The sequence below is a fragment of the Cydia amplana genome, chromosome 1 (assembly GCF_948474715.1).
Source record: "Cydia amplana chromosome 1, ilCydAmpl1.1, whole genome shotgun sequence".
Classification (NCBI taxonomy): domain Eukaryota; kingdom Metazoa; phylum Arthropoda; class Insecta; order Lepidoptera; family Tortricidae; genus Cydia; species Cydia amplana.
The window spans coordinates 28,386,165-28,400,738 of NC_086069.1; the positions used below are offsets into that span (position 1 = coordinate 28,386,165).

The 14,574-nt window shown below is 43.5% G+C and overlaps 2 protein-coding genes across 2 annotated transcripts in view; one reads left to right on the forward strand and one right to left on the reverse strand.

Moving 5' to 3' along the window:
* LOC134652395 (protein turtle) overlaps positions 1 to 14,574 on the reverse strand; it is a 108,833-nt gene that overhangs the window by 5,056 nt on the left and 89,203 nt on the right. The window contains exons 5-14 of the mRNA XM_063507576.1: positions 14,320 to 14,466; positions 13,466 to 13,601; positions 12,546 to 12,787; positions 9,539 to 9,809; positions 6,983 to 7,243; positions 6,571 to 6,641; positions 5,659 to 5,850; positions 4,013 to 4,234; positions 2,196 to 2,304; positions 765 to 848 (exon numbers count right to left, since the gene is read on the reverse strand). Coding sequence (XP_063363646.1) covers positions 765 to 848; positions 2,196 to 2,304; positions 4,013 to 4,234; positions 5,659 to 5,850; positions 6,571 to 6,641; positions 6,983 to 7,243; positions 9,539 to 9,809; positions 12,546 to 12,787; positions 13,466 to 13,601; positions 14,320 to 14,466 — 1,735 coding nt within the window. The remainder of the gene's footprint in view (positions 1 to 764; positions 849 to 2,195; positions 2,305 to 4,012; positions 4,235 to 5,658; positions 5,851 to 6,570; positions 6,642 to 6,982; positions 7,244 to 9,538; positions 9,810 to 12,545; positions 12,788 to 13,465; positions 13,602 to 14,319; positions 14,467 to 14,574) is intronic.
* On the forward strand, positions 10,262 to 11,551 carry LOC134652307 (uncharacterized). Its single transcript, XM_063507481.1, has one exon. It carries the CDS (start codon positions 10,293 to 10,295, stop codon positions 11,538 to 11,540), a length of 1,248 nt encoding a protein of 415 aa, XP_063363551.1. The 5' UTR covers positions 10,262 to 10,292; the 3' UTR covers positions 11,541 to 11,551.

Genomic DNA, 14,574 nt, shown 5'->3' on the forward strand with positions numbered 1-14,574 from the left:
AATGTAGATTTATTCGTATGTTAAAGACACCATGTACCGTCTACAGTGTGTTAGTAGCGTGCAAGTAGGTATACATACAAAATGCAATTAAGGCCTTAACTTTTCAGATCCCCGATTAAACTGTCATTGTATAACAAAAAAACTGCCATGTAGGTACATTATAGCTTTCATTACAAAATAATAATAATTCAGCCTTTATATACGTCCCACTGCTGGGCACAGGCCTCCTCTCCTGCGCGAGAGGGCTTGGGCTATAGTCCCCACGCTAGCCCAATGCGGATTGGGGACTTCACATACACCTTTGATTTTTTTTTTTTTGGTTTTTTTGTGGTAAATATCAAATGATATTTCGTACATAAGTTCCGAAAAACTCATTGGTACGAGTCAGGATTTGAACCCGCGACCTCCGGATTGAAAGTCGGGCGTCATATCCACTCGGCCACCACCGCATTACAAAATTTTATAAATGAAATGGTAGTTGTTAAGGCCTTAACTCTTGGAGGATATAATCAAACGGAGACGCCATGTCTGTAATTTTCTGTACAAAACAGTCTGCCGATTTTTGCGGGGGAGGGGAACGTCAAATGTATGCGTAACGTAAAAATAGCCATGTCAGATAAACGTCAGTCCATACATTGTGTATGACCGTTGGCCGCCTATTTTCGACAGAGGGGAAAGCCTGTTAATGGCTACTCCGTTTAGTTGTATCCTCCAAGCCTTAACTAGGTAAACAGTCCACCGTATGCGCATGCGTGCGTGAGTACCGGTAGCCTCGGGTGCAGTGGGGAACACCTTCTCGTCGGGCGGGCCGGCCGGCGTGGGCGCCGGCTTCGGCTTGGCGCCCACATCTACAACCAACACACCTCTAACCCATCTGGAACCAGTGTTGGCCGAAACGTTAACCCTTAAATGCATGACTTTTTCTTTTTGCCCGAAATTAATATATGTATCACATAATTGTTTGCCGATTCTAGGAAAAATAGTAAAAAAAATATAACTTCGATTTTCATTGCGTAATCAGTGATAGAAGTTGAATTGGCTAAATCATATTTATGTAAATATGTAATTTTCAGTAATAAATATATGAAATTTTTTACTATCATTAGAAAGGTACACTATTTGTGATATACCTATGATAAAGTTTGTAAATATAAAATAATTACAAACCCCGAAAAATCTGCCCAAAATCACATACTAAAAATCATCAACTTCCAGGTTTTTGTAGGTTTTCCGACATTTCGTCTATAAACAAATGTAATTTTTATAAATTAAAATGCTGCGTAAATTTATGTAATAATTCGGAAAGTTTATTAGTTTTACTATTGAAATAATATACAAGAACAAATAGAATTTGTTTAATAATGCATAACATTTGATGTTTATGTTGTGTGTATAAATGCATCACTATGCATTTAAGGGTTAATGCAATTGAAAATGTTGGCCATTAACCATTATAAATTGAACCGTAAACTGTAATCGTCCGTTACGGTTTAAGGTTCAATTTATAATGGTTAATGGCCAACATTTTCAATTGCATTAACGTTTCGGCCAACACTGTCTGGAACACTCTTCAACAACACTAACAACTTTCCTTCCACCTTAAGTTTATGAACAGAGATGTCGATTACGCTAGAGGGGTTGAAACGCCACGCCTATAGTGGACTTTGTTGTAAAGCACGAAGGTTGATATTTGGCTGTAGCCGCGCGCGTCTATTGACGTATTTGGCGGTCAAAAGGCTTAAATTGCGTATCGAAATCAATGTTTGAACCTCGAACCGTGTTTACAGAAATACAAGCTTTAATTTATTTAGCAATCAACTACAATGTTAAGCTGGGAGACCATTGCAGCCCACATTATATTGTTACAATTGTCCAATATGTTACTCGTATTTAGTGCGTAGGTAATTTTGATACGAATCGTTCAACATGCGCCACTATGGCCTCCCAATCTTCGATAATTTCACCAGTATTCCCATTTCGACTTTGTAATACAACTTGTAAGTCTATGAACCAGGCTCTGGGGGCCGTTGCTCAAAAGTTTGTAACTTGTAATACAAGTGGCGGTCCCTTACTAACAAAAGCTGTCAAAAAGTGACATCCGCTTGTATTATATTATAAGTTACAAGCTTTTGAGAAACGGGCCCCAGTAAATGCACATATGCACAACGGCGACCGCGTGTTAATAGTGTACGTACCGAGGGTCCGAATGGTGATCGCCTTGCTCATCATTCCTTCTCCGATCGTGTTCTTGCTGTTCACTTGGAATTCGTATGTCGTTCCCGGTTGTAGGCGGTTTATTGTTACCTAAATCAATAAACAAGCAAGTTATTATGATAGATTACGAAATGGATGCGGACCAATTTTTTGAAACTGGCAGTTACATGAACAAATACAAATAATTTAGACAAAGGAGTACGTGTACTTTTTAATAGGACAGCTAAGTCAATCATTTGGGACAACAGTAGTCTAGATTAGAGATGCAACGGATAGTTGTTTGGCCGGATACCGGATATCCGGCCTGGACACTGGCCGAATATCCGGTATCCGGCCGCCGGATATTCGGCCGGCGGAACTATACCTATATTTTGAGTTTTGCAGGTGCGTGTCGTGCAGGTTTCGACCTGTTTCGTAGTGAACGTTCGCGCGGACACATTTCTAGGATCGTAACGAGTTTTATCATGACATTAGTGTCATTACGTAGTAAGTTCGTTTATAGTTACAGGTATGCGCGCGTATTTTTGTGTATACAAATAAGTGTATTGTGTGACATTGGTTACGTACTTATTCATTTCTATTCTAGCATTATGCAGCTGTTTTTAGATTCCATTTTTTACCCCAAAATGTGTTAATTTTACTATCCGGTATCCGGCCGGATAGTAGGTCACTATCCAGTATCCGGCCGGATACTAAAATAACGGCCGGATAGGCCGGATACCGGATAGTAACCGGATATCCGGTGCATCTCTAGTCTAAATCAGGGATGTTGCGGATGCCGATTTTTGACATCCGCGGATGCGGATGTTAAGATAAATACATAAAAATCGTCAAATATTACATTTTAGTAATTTTTATTTCAAAAAACCGGCCAAGTGCGAGTCGGACTCGCGTTTCGAGTGTTCCGTACATTAAGTCTCACTCACGCTTGATTGCTCATTTCCAATAGTTTTTTTTGGCTAATGACTAAATTACCTAGGAGTCTAGCACTTACGCCGATGCTAAGACGTTCCCGTACCGACCTGTTCCACATCCGCATCCGCATTAACTCCGCATCGATTTTATGCGGATGCGGATGTTGAAAATAATGCGGAAGTTTCGCGGTTGCGGATGCGGATATTCGCAACATCCCTGGTCTAGATTAGTATTCCCCATTTTTGTAGATCAATGGGTCACAATCTTAAGGGTACTAAAAAAAACCGGCCAAGTGCGAGTCGGACTCGCGCACGGAGGGTTCCGCACCATCAACAAAAAATAGAGCAGAACAAGCAAAAAAAACAAGCAAAATAACGGTCACCTATCCAAGTACTGACCCCGCCCGACGTTGCTTAACTTCGGTCAAAAATCACGTTTGTTGTATGGGAGCCCCACTTAAATCTTTATTTTAGTCTGTTTTCAGTATTTGTTGTTATAGCGGCAACAGAGATACATCATCTGTGAAAATTTCAACTGTCTAGCTATCACGGTTCGTGAGATACAGCCTGGTGACAGACGGACGGACGGACGGACGGACGGACAGCGGAGTCTTAGTAATAGGGTCCCGTTTTTACCCTTTGGGTACGGAACCCTAAAAATCAGTAACTATTACTTATGAAAGCAGAAGAATATAAATGATCGTATTAGATTCATAATTGTTACATATTTGCCGTAACTTATTTTTAAAATGTGTTTTTCAATTAAAAGAAACATCAAGATTGTTTACCTTATTTCTAATGCTAAAAAAACGACCTATAGATTAGTATTCCCCATTTTTGTAGATCAATATGGATCACAATCATAAGGGTACCAAGAAACTGACCGTGGTGGCTCCGGACGGGGTGACGGGCACCTTGGTCCACTCGGAGAAGCCGGCCTCGCGGTGCCAGATGGTGTAGTCCTGCTTGTAGTCGGGCCCGCCCGCGTACCCGGGCTGCCAGCGGAGCGTCACCTGGAACTCCGTGGCCGCGCCGCTCACGTTGTACGGCGCGTGCGGCTGCGTGCCCTCGATCACTAGCTGCGTGTCCGCGGTGATCGTTGCCACCTGAAAACGAACGAATCCAGTAATAATAACAGACTGATTTAAAACCAAATAGTTTCCCGGTTTCCACCACTATTCCATCTTCCATACCGCTTGCAGCCAAATACAAAGACTTGTATTTGTCTCGGCATATCTAGACAAAAAGTTTAATCGCGGAAAAATTTAATGTCATTGCTGCTAGTATGCAGGGGCAGAAATAGGGATTTCTAGATGCGAAAGTCCTGGTGACGAAAGTCTGTCGAGGGTGGATGGTATTCTTAGCGCCCATGATGGGGCCTAGCCTAGGAGACAATCGATTGCAGAAAACGAAACCAAACGCTAACGTCATTTCACGGCCTAAAGCTCAATCTCACAACACCTTACCTCATTAGCCGCGAATGATGTCGAAGTCCTGCCGACACAGGGTGTCAATAGTGATGTTGCCTCCCAAAGCGCGTACTCGTCACTTCTGCACCGACATGTTGTCACTTCACTGACAACATAGCTCACCTCGTTAGCCGCGACGCACTGGTAGATGCCGAAGTCCTGCCGACGCAACGTGTCGATCGTGATGTTGCCTCCTAGAGCGCGCACACGCGACTTCTGCAGCGACATGTTGTCACTTCACTGACAACATCACTCACCTCGTTAGCCGCGACGCACTGGTAGATCCCGAAGTCCTGCCGACGCAACGTGTCGATCGTGATGTTGCCTCCTAGAGCGCGCACACGCGACTTCTGCAGCGACATGTTGTCACTTCACTGACAACATCACTCACCTCGTTAGCCGCGACGCACTGGTAGATCCCGAAGTCCTGCCGACGCAACGTGTCGATCGTGATGTTGCCTCCTAGAGCGCGCACACGCGACTTCTGCAGCGACATGTTGTCACTTCACTGACAACATCACTCACCTCGTTAGCCGCGACGCACTGGTAGATCCCGAAGTCCTGCCGACGCAACGTGTCGATCGTGATGTTGCCTCCTAGAGCGCGCACACGCGACTTCTGCAGCGACATGTTGTCACTTCACTGACAACATCACTCACCTCGTTAGCCGCGACGCACTGGTAGATCCCGAAGTCCTGCCGACGCAACGTGTCGATCGTGATGTTGCCTCCTAGAGCGCGCACACGCGACTTCTGCAGCGACATGTTGTCACTTCACTGACAACATCACTCACCTCGTTAGCCGCGACGCACTGGTAGATCCCGAAGTCCTGCCGACGCAACGTGTCGATCGTGATGTTGCCTCCTAGAGCGCGCACACGCGACTTCTGCAGCGACATGTTGTCACTTCACTGACAACATCACTCACCTCGTTAGCCGCGACGCACTGGTAGATCCCGAAGTCCTGCCGACGCAACGTGTCGATCGTGATGTTGCCTCCTAGAGCGCGCACACGCGACTTCTGCAGCGACATGTTGTCACTTCACTGACAACATCACTCACCTCGTTAGCCGCGACGCACTGGTAGATCCCGAAGTCCTGCCGACGCAACGTGTCGATCGTGATGTTGCCTCCTAGAGCGCGCACACGCGACTTCTGCAGCGGCAGGCCGTCGCGCCGCCGCCACGCCACCGTCGGCCGCTGCGTGCCCTCCGCCTCCTGCGCCTCGCAGTGCATCTCCACACTCTCACCCACCTGACACAATCATTACAATACAATACAATACAATACAATACAATACAATACAATATAATACAATACAATACAATACCATTTATTTCTCTCATATAAGCTTACAGTTGTTTACCAATTCGCTTACACGGTAAAATAGAAGATATGACACATTAACAAATTATAAATTCAAAGAAGTAGAACTCAAATACAGTGAAAACAAAACAAATAGAAATATAGAGCAGATATGAAATCAAATACAAATAGCGGCATAGCCTTAAACAAAGGTAACAATTTAATATTAACTACCAAGTTCGGTATCGTTTAGAGCAGACATGGTGGCTTTGATAAATTTCCCTAACCTGTCGGCGAATAAGTCGGCATCCGGGACCTGGGTGAGTATATCATTTATTAGAGAGATGGCTCGGGCGGTGGGCGCGTTTGCGGCATGCACAGTGCGCGTCTCAGGGCTATTAAGAGTGAGCTGGAGTGAGTAACAGCTGCAATTTGCTCTCGTAGTGTCGCCTAACATTGACATCCGTGTTTTGAGAAAATTACGTATCATTTCGACCAATCTAGAATAGGGCAAGATTTTTTTATCCCATACCTATTTAAATATACGTAACGTACGAATATGCAACTGGAAAACATTAGGTATTTATGTACATATATTGTTCTTGGAGTTGTTGTTTTTGATACCTACGAAGAACATTAAATTAGGTCTAACACAAAACAAACAATCACCTTTCTTTGGTACAAGGGTTCTGGCTCGACCGTAAATGCCGGTGGCTTCCGCACTAGTACTTCCATCGGTCCTGTAAAAACAAAAACACAATTACTTATAGAAAATAAAAACAATTTAAGTATTGTAGGAATTTTATAAAAAATCTTTTGTAAACATCGACATGAAAGTACAATCGCCATCAAATATATTCTCAATATATATCAAATATATCAATCAATCAAATCTTTTATTTCAGGCAATGATACCCATACATAAAAACATAAAATACGAAAGTCACATTATATCGGGGCGGCCAAGGTGCTCACAAATATCTGAACACGCCTCTATAGTCAAGGCGTTAGAGTGCGTGTTCAGATATTTATGAGCACCTTGGCCGCTCCGATATATATGAAGCCAACTGTACGTAGGTACCTGAAGACCCCTGCGTGCCCTGCGCATTATACGGCGTGCAAGTGTATCTGCCCTGATGGTTCTGGTTGACGCGCGTGAACAGCAGCGAGCCGTTGTTCATGATCACGATGTCCTTGGTCTGGTAGGGCTCCAGGAGGCGCTTGTCCTTGGTCCACGTCACGTATTGGAGGGGGGGGTTGGCCTTGATGTAGCACTGCACCACGCCGGCCAGGCGGAACGGCAGGTACTGGACTGTTGGCGTGAACGTCACCTTCGCGGGGTCTGGAATGGATGACTTGTTAGAACAGCTAGGTATAAGTAGGTAGCGTCAAAGGGACCCGTTACTGGGCCCGTTTCTCAAAAGCTTGTAACTTGTAATAGGTACAAGTGGAAGTCCCTTTCTAACAAAAGCTGTCAAAAAGCGACATCCGCTTGTAAATATTACAAGTTACAAGCTTTTGAGAAACGGGCCCAAGGTCTTAAAGTATTGATAGAATATAATTATGTAACATCAAAGAAAACATCGTGCCTTCGGGTTTGACGGCTGATGTAGATAGCGCTGTACGACGTCATAATATTTTGTGAAAACTGGCCATTAACTGGCTTACTGGATTGTCAAATGTCGACTTTTGACAAACTGTCGATTTGTCTAATATAAGACTTGCAAGTAAGTAGTTATGGGATCTTGCGCCGCAAGTCGCAAAATACGTTGGTAAAATACCTATGTTGGTAAATAATTATGCATTGCTAATGGTCATGATAATACTGTTTGATATAACTCACAAACGGTATAAACTCAGCTAAGCTCACGGGACAGTTTCCCAGAAGCGAACGGGAAGCTAACTGGATCTAGAATACTAGATCCCAGTTGACCTAATAACGTAAGTCATTGAGCTCGCTAGCCGGCTTGTGACAAGATGGAAGTAATTACATTAACCTCTGCCGCACACCATACAAAATGGTTGCTGGGGAAGATTTGGTTAAATTTAATTTTATCGAAATTTTTATGAGACGAAAGAGATTTGACGCTTTGATGAAAAATTGAAATTCAAGAATGGTATTCAAAACTGATATGAATTAGCCCAAAAAGCAAAACAGTCCGACACAGATAATTTCATTGCCATTTAGATTTCAAAATTTCCTTACGACTGGATTGTTTGATTTGTTTATTTATTGGTAAAATTTGTTGTTTTACAAGTCAAGATTTTTACATATTTACATAATGAGAATAAACTACTAATATTTACACATTTATACATTTAGGTACAACCAAATCTTAAACTGGTTGTTTTGGAGGAGGATTGTCGAGTAGGTAGGTACTTACAGAACGTCGATTTTTGAGATTTCGTCTTATAAGCTGCAGTTTGTCCTTATCGCACTAATTTACCCACATTAGCGCGACGGATATATTCCCCTAAAATTCTCAAATCTGAGAAGGGGCTCAGCTCCCATATCCTCTTAACTTTTTAAACGGTCTGTTATACAATATAACGCGTCATCGTAGCCCTTATTTCAAAGCGTTAAGGTTAATATTACTTAACTGTAACCGTGCGCCGCCGCGAAATTTTTTCGGTAAAAATAACGCAATTTGATAGAAAATAGTACATTTTTAGGGTTCCGTACTTTAAAAGGAAAAAACGGATATAGGATCACTTTGTTGTCCGTCCAGCCAGACGGCCAGACGGTTTTTTCTGACAGACAGACGTCTGTCTCAATATAAAGTGACTTGACATGACAGAGGGCGGCAAAATCGACAAATAATGCTTGTTATTTAAATTTTACAAAAAAATAGGGGAGCGGCATATTTCAGCACGACCCTATCTGGAAAGCAAACAAATACTTTTTTTTAACCCAAAATTGCCGCCCCCTAAAATCGGCCGCCCTAGGCTTCAGCCTACTCAGCCTAGTGGTAAATCCGGCACTGCGTGCGCGTCGTAAATATACTCCGGGCCTTATATACTTGACGTCAACGCTCGGACATAGAAATCAGTTGACACACGTCTTGTTTAAGTCTTTTAAGTAAATTTAACGTCCTCTATCTTGTTTTTCGACGGTACGAGTTCGTATACCTAGAGGATTTGGATGTTTAGCATATGATAACACGCGAATGTTTCCCTTACCCGAGTTTGGTATAACATACTCGTAAGCACTTAATTAATGTTTTGTTAGGTTACAGGTTCTAGTTTGTTATGCAGGATCCAAACGAAGAAAGATTAACAGTCACACGAACCTAGCCGCCGTCATACAAACGTAGTTACGCTCTCATTGTAAAACGACATTTTGATATGAACATTGAAGTAACATAATATAGTATGAGAGTCGTTGAGAGAAATTAGAGCGAGTACAAGTTTTAATTACAAAATTTCATCTCTATCCTCTTTTACATAACATTTTTGACATATAGCTACACATTCATGTTACGTAAATGTTCATGTTCATGCCAAGTTTCACGTAATTTAAGCATGAGCGGCTTTTTGGTGGCGGGTTCGTGTGACTCTTAAAGTGCGCAGAGTTGATGAAGCCCGCCACAGGGTTAATGACGCGCTCCTGATGAAGCTGGTGGGAGAAGACACTTACATTCGACGTTGAGGTACGCGGACGCGCTCTGCGGATCACCAATCCCATTGGACACCTCGCAGAGGTACTGGCCGGAGTCGTCAGCCGCCACGGGGTTGATGACTAGCGCGCCATCCCTCCGGATGGTGACGCGCGTCTCGAGCGCCGCCACCTCGGCCACGGGCGCGCCCTCGCGGAACCACTTCACTGTCACGTTCCCGGGCAGGGCTTTGGCCTCGCAGGAGAACTGCACCTTCTCGCCTTCTAGCTTAGTCTGGTTCGTTGGTGGCATCTGGAAGATACACTTTTCTTTAACTGTCGTTTTCACAAATATACATTTACTTAAGTTACCGTATGAAGCGCTTGCTCAAAGGCGCTCGAAAAATCGCCTTCGCAGCGACAGGAGGAGGAGTATAAGCAGGATGGCAATGACGTTTACACTATGTCACTGCTCATTACCCTGCTTACTACCCTGCCATTAACGGCCTAGGTACCGAGGTATTAACAACTTAGTCAGGTAAGGAGAAAAGTCTACGAGCAACCTGCTAGTGGGACGCGCTAGTTTTACCCGAACAGCTCGATTAGGTATAATGTCTTTTTCTCTCAAGAGCCGTCAATGAGATCGGACGTGTTTATTAAAATAATTAATTATTCACGTGCATAATTTCGTGATTGTCTGCATTTCCAATCGTGCATTATCTGGGTCATTAGTCATCTACCCCGACCTACGGCTACAGTATAATGTATAAGTGTAGTAAACAAGTGTAAGCGAAAAATGTCGGAGAATAGTCCATTTAATCGGAGTGGACTAACACGCCGCAGCCCGCCCTCAACGCCCACGCCGCAGCCCGGCCCGCCCGGGCCCGCACCAGCAAACATGCCGCAGGAAGAAGAGCCCCCGAAGGTATTTCCTACGAGTGACATCCAGACCTGGCTGAAAAAGATCGAACTGAACCTCCACGACGTATGCTCTACATCTGCAGAAGGTAAACTTAACACTGACCAGAAGATCAGAATTAACAACTTGTGTCGCAACGTGAGCCACTTAGCCTCACAAATGGCTATTGAATACCAATCCCTAAAAAGCCACGCAGTCCAAGCATATCAGTCTCGCCAAGCGCATCAGGAAAAAATGGACCTCGTACAACGCATCCAAGAACTAAAGGAGTCAATTGAGGAATCCAGCCGACAAGTTTCGGGACCTGTATCGTTTGCCGACGCCCTGAAGAAAAATGGAACGAGGTACGTTCAACCGTCTAACATTAGCTCAGTCGCAATCTATCCGGTTGACAAGTTGAAATCGAGTGAGGAGACAAAATCTCTCGTTCAAAAGATTATCCGGCCCGAAGAAATGAAGTTGCACGTGAGAGGGTTGCGCAAGATCAAAAACGGCGGTGTAGTGATAAGCACTGACTCAAAAGAAGACGTAATAAAACTCAAGCAATCGGCGCAGCTTATGACCTCTGGACTCACCGTTGACGAGCCACAAAAACGCAAGCCCAGAATTGTAGTCATTGGAGTTCCCACGGACATGCAGGAACCTGAAGTCCTCAAGTGCATATTCCATCAAAACTTAGCCGATAAATTACAAGATTGGTCGCTCGAAAAATTTATGGTTTCCACTAAGCTCAGTCACAAATCCGGAAAAAAGGACGCCGAGACCTGTAATTATATAATTGAAGTTTCTGGAGCGATACGCAAGGCCTTAATTACAAACGACAGAGTTTTTGTGAATTGGTCATCGTGCCCTGTTAGGGATTTCACCTTGGTTACGCGCTGTTTCAAATGTCAGCTTTACAATCATGCAGCGAAGACCTGCAAAATGGAGACTCACATCTGCGGCCACTGCGGCGAAGCGGGTCACTCATTTAAGGAATGCACAAAAAAGGACGAAGCACCAAAATGTGCAACATGCTCGTACTACAAGAAACCATGCAACCACCAAACAGGCGAAGCCGACTGCCCAGCTAGAAAAATGGCCGAAAAAAGGTATTTAAACTCTATAGATTATGAAGGCGCCTAGGAGCGCTAACTTTTCACATACTTCTATAGGACTTCATTCACTTTCATTAGTTTAACTACCTATGAACAATAGCATATTTTCTGACCTAGTTAGTTTCTCTGTATCAGAGTCTAAAGCATGCGACGTGGAAACCTGCAAACATCATGTTCGCCGCTGTTTAAATATAAACAAACTTGGAGATGATTTACGCAATATTGACTTTGGCCCCGTTTATAATTCTGCTGATGCAGAAAATAGTATGCTGTACCTGACCAAAAATGTCCAGCAAGCAATTTTACTTAACACCAATAAGATGACGTACGATGATACAGAGAACTTACTAATAGTCGTAAAATGATTACCTACTGTACTCTGATATTTAATGGAACTTAAGAATCCACTTTTTGTTTAGGTAATAAGACTTATATTGTGTACCATACCTATAGTTTATAATTAAGTGAATAAGTAATAAATAATTAATATTGTCCTTTGCTGCCTGAAACACAGGGAATCCTAGTTCAGGTATTTGTAAATCACTTGTCTTTATAAATTATTAGTCTTTAAGAGCAACCACTGTACTATACTTTTCTCAATAAATTATTTGTATTTGTATTTGTATTTGTATTTGTATTAATGTTTTAGAAAGTTGTGTGACTTGTAAATAATACCCATTAACCTTATGGTAGGTGAACCAAATTATTATCACATTATCACATGTACTCGCATTTAAGATTAAAAAGTAAAAGTACCGTTGATACACCACATGGTGACCCAAAAGATACATCACACATTTCGGTTTACAGCCAAAATGGTATCAATACTTTTTTTACTAATTTAAGTAAAATTTAACTTAACTATAGTTAAAACTCTTAAAACCAGATGATTAGGAAAGTAGAATGGAGTGACGAGTTTAAAATTCCGTTAGCTACTGAATACGTCCGGACGTAGCTCCCTAAGCATCAGTGGCTGACGTGGCTATTATAGCAAGTGGGTTATGGGTTAGTGGTGATGTGAAGCGGTACTGACCGTGATGACCGCCCCGCCGGCAATGATGACCCTCGCCGTGTGCGAAACCTGTCCCTCGCCGTTCCTCGCGATGCAGGTGTAGTCCCCGATGTCCTCGTGGCGGATGTTGCTGATGCGCAGCTCGGTGCCGTCGTTGAAGATGCCCACCGTGCCCGACGGCTCCACGGGGTTCGCGTCCTTGTACCACAGGATCTCGGGCGTGGGCGTGCCCTCCGCCTGGCAGTTCAGGATTATCGCGTCCCCTGCACGTTCATTCACAAAATAAATTTTACTCGAAACACAGGGTACTTAGACGTAGAAATATTAGGTAAGTTTAAGGCGCGACTGTATCGAGTATCTATAGAAGAACATAAGTTGTGATATTTTATTTTATATTTCGACTATATGTCTGCGATGAGCCTACACACGAATGAATGAATGGAAGTATACATTATGCGAGGGTAAGCAGACGTCAAGTACAAATATCTCTAAAAATGCCCAGGCCACGAAAAAAATAATCTAAACGGATTCACCTAACGATGACGCTGGTTGCGTTGCGTCAGCCGTGATACATTTGCGAAAATTTCGTTCGTGAAATTCGATCGAAATTGCCAATGAAAGGGCTCATTTACACGGTGCGAGAACTCGCATGCGAGTTTCATTTACATTGCGGTATTTGATCGCTCGGCTGAATTGTTGCAACCTCAATGGTCCGCAATATAACTAAAATCGCATGCGAGCCGCAGCGGCCGCTGAGGCGAGCGTCAGAGTGGCATCAAACGTCCACAGGGATTTGAGCTTGCACACGTTTGCATCTGTTTGAAATTTACGCGGCGCCGTACGCACACTCGAGCGTCCACTCAGTGCACAGGCACCCTAAGCGAATTAATTCGATATTTTTTTCGTGGCCTTCGGATAAAGTTAAAGAATAAGGACAGTACCTAAATTAACGTATATAATGTCTTCCGGTGTGATGGAGAAGCGCGGTGGCGCGTGCACGTCGAGGTGGAACCAGGTGCCATTTTTGTGCTGGTTCGGGGACCGGTTGAGGAACACCACCTTACACTCGTACCAGCCCTGGTATAACAACAACTTCAGGTGGGTGCGTACACATATGCACTACATGGTTCTTATAGCCATGGATGATACTAAGTGAACATGTAGTGGTTAGGTGGCAGGGGTTATAAAACGAAATTAGAGCGCGATTCTACATTGTTTTTTGACAACTCGTTGGAAATCCTGAGACATGGTTGTATGTGGATAGACGCTATGTAACGAAATTTGCCAGAAGAAGAGGATGGCTAACGAAAGTTCACCTTAAAATGTTAAATTACGCGGCAACCCTATTGGACAAACTTTACAAAATATATTTACAAGTTGCGAAAAAAGTGACTTTCCCTCCTACGTGGAATTTTTTATGCATAAGGTGGATACTGCAGCCCTTTCCTGATGGTATCTACGTAGGTCATATATGTAGATATATGAAATAAATATAGCTGGTACACCTACGGCTTCGTACTTGATAGGTTCAACGTTCGTTAGCTAAACTTTTTATTTATGTTTTTTGAATTTCAATGAAGTTGCTACTTATTTACGAAATTAGTTGTTCACGAGTATACACCCTTTAGTCCCCCGCATATAGCTCACAAATCAAAGTGGCAAGATAAAAGAAATATATAGTTATAAAATTCTGGGCGGATAGAGGATATTTCTTTTCGTCACAAGTTGTCATTAAAACAAAACCAATATATCCCTTCCTCACCGATAAAAGAACTCGATCAAAGTCCTCAGTTACCTGGTCCGACTCCCTAATGTTGGTGAGGTTGAGGCTCGCCGCGCCGTAGGGCGAGTCCTCCGCCACGCGCGACACTCGCCCCTCGTAGCCTTCCCCGCTGTGCGTCGGGTAGCTCTCGTACCAGATGTAGATCGGGATGTCTTGTCCCTACACACACGGGAATGCGTCAACGCGGGAAACAGCTGGCGCGAGGGGAACACTCACCATCATTACACGACAAAAGCATACGACATTCCATTTGGTATCAGAAGAATG

Excerpts from the sequence above, each read along its gene's own strand:
- LOC134652307 (XM_063507481.1), top strand. The coding sequence starts at position 10,293 with ATGTCGGAGAATAGTCCATTTAATCGGAGTGGACTAACACGCCGCAGC.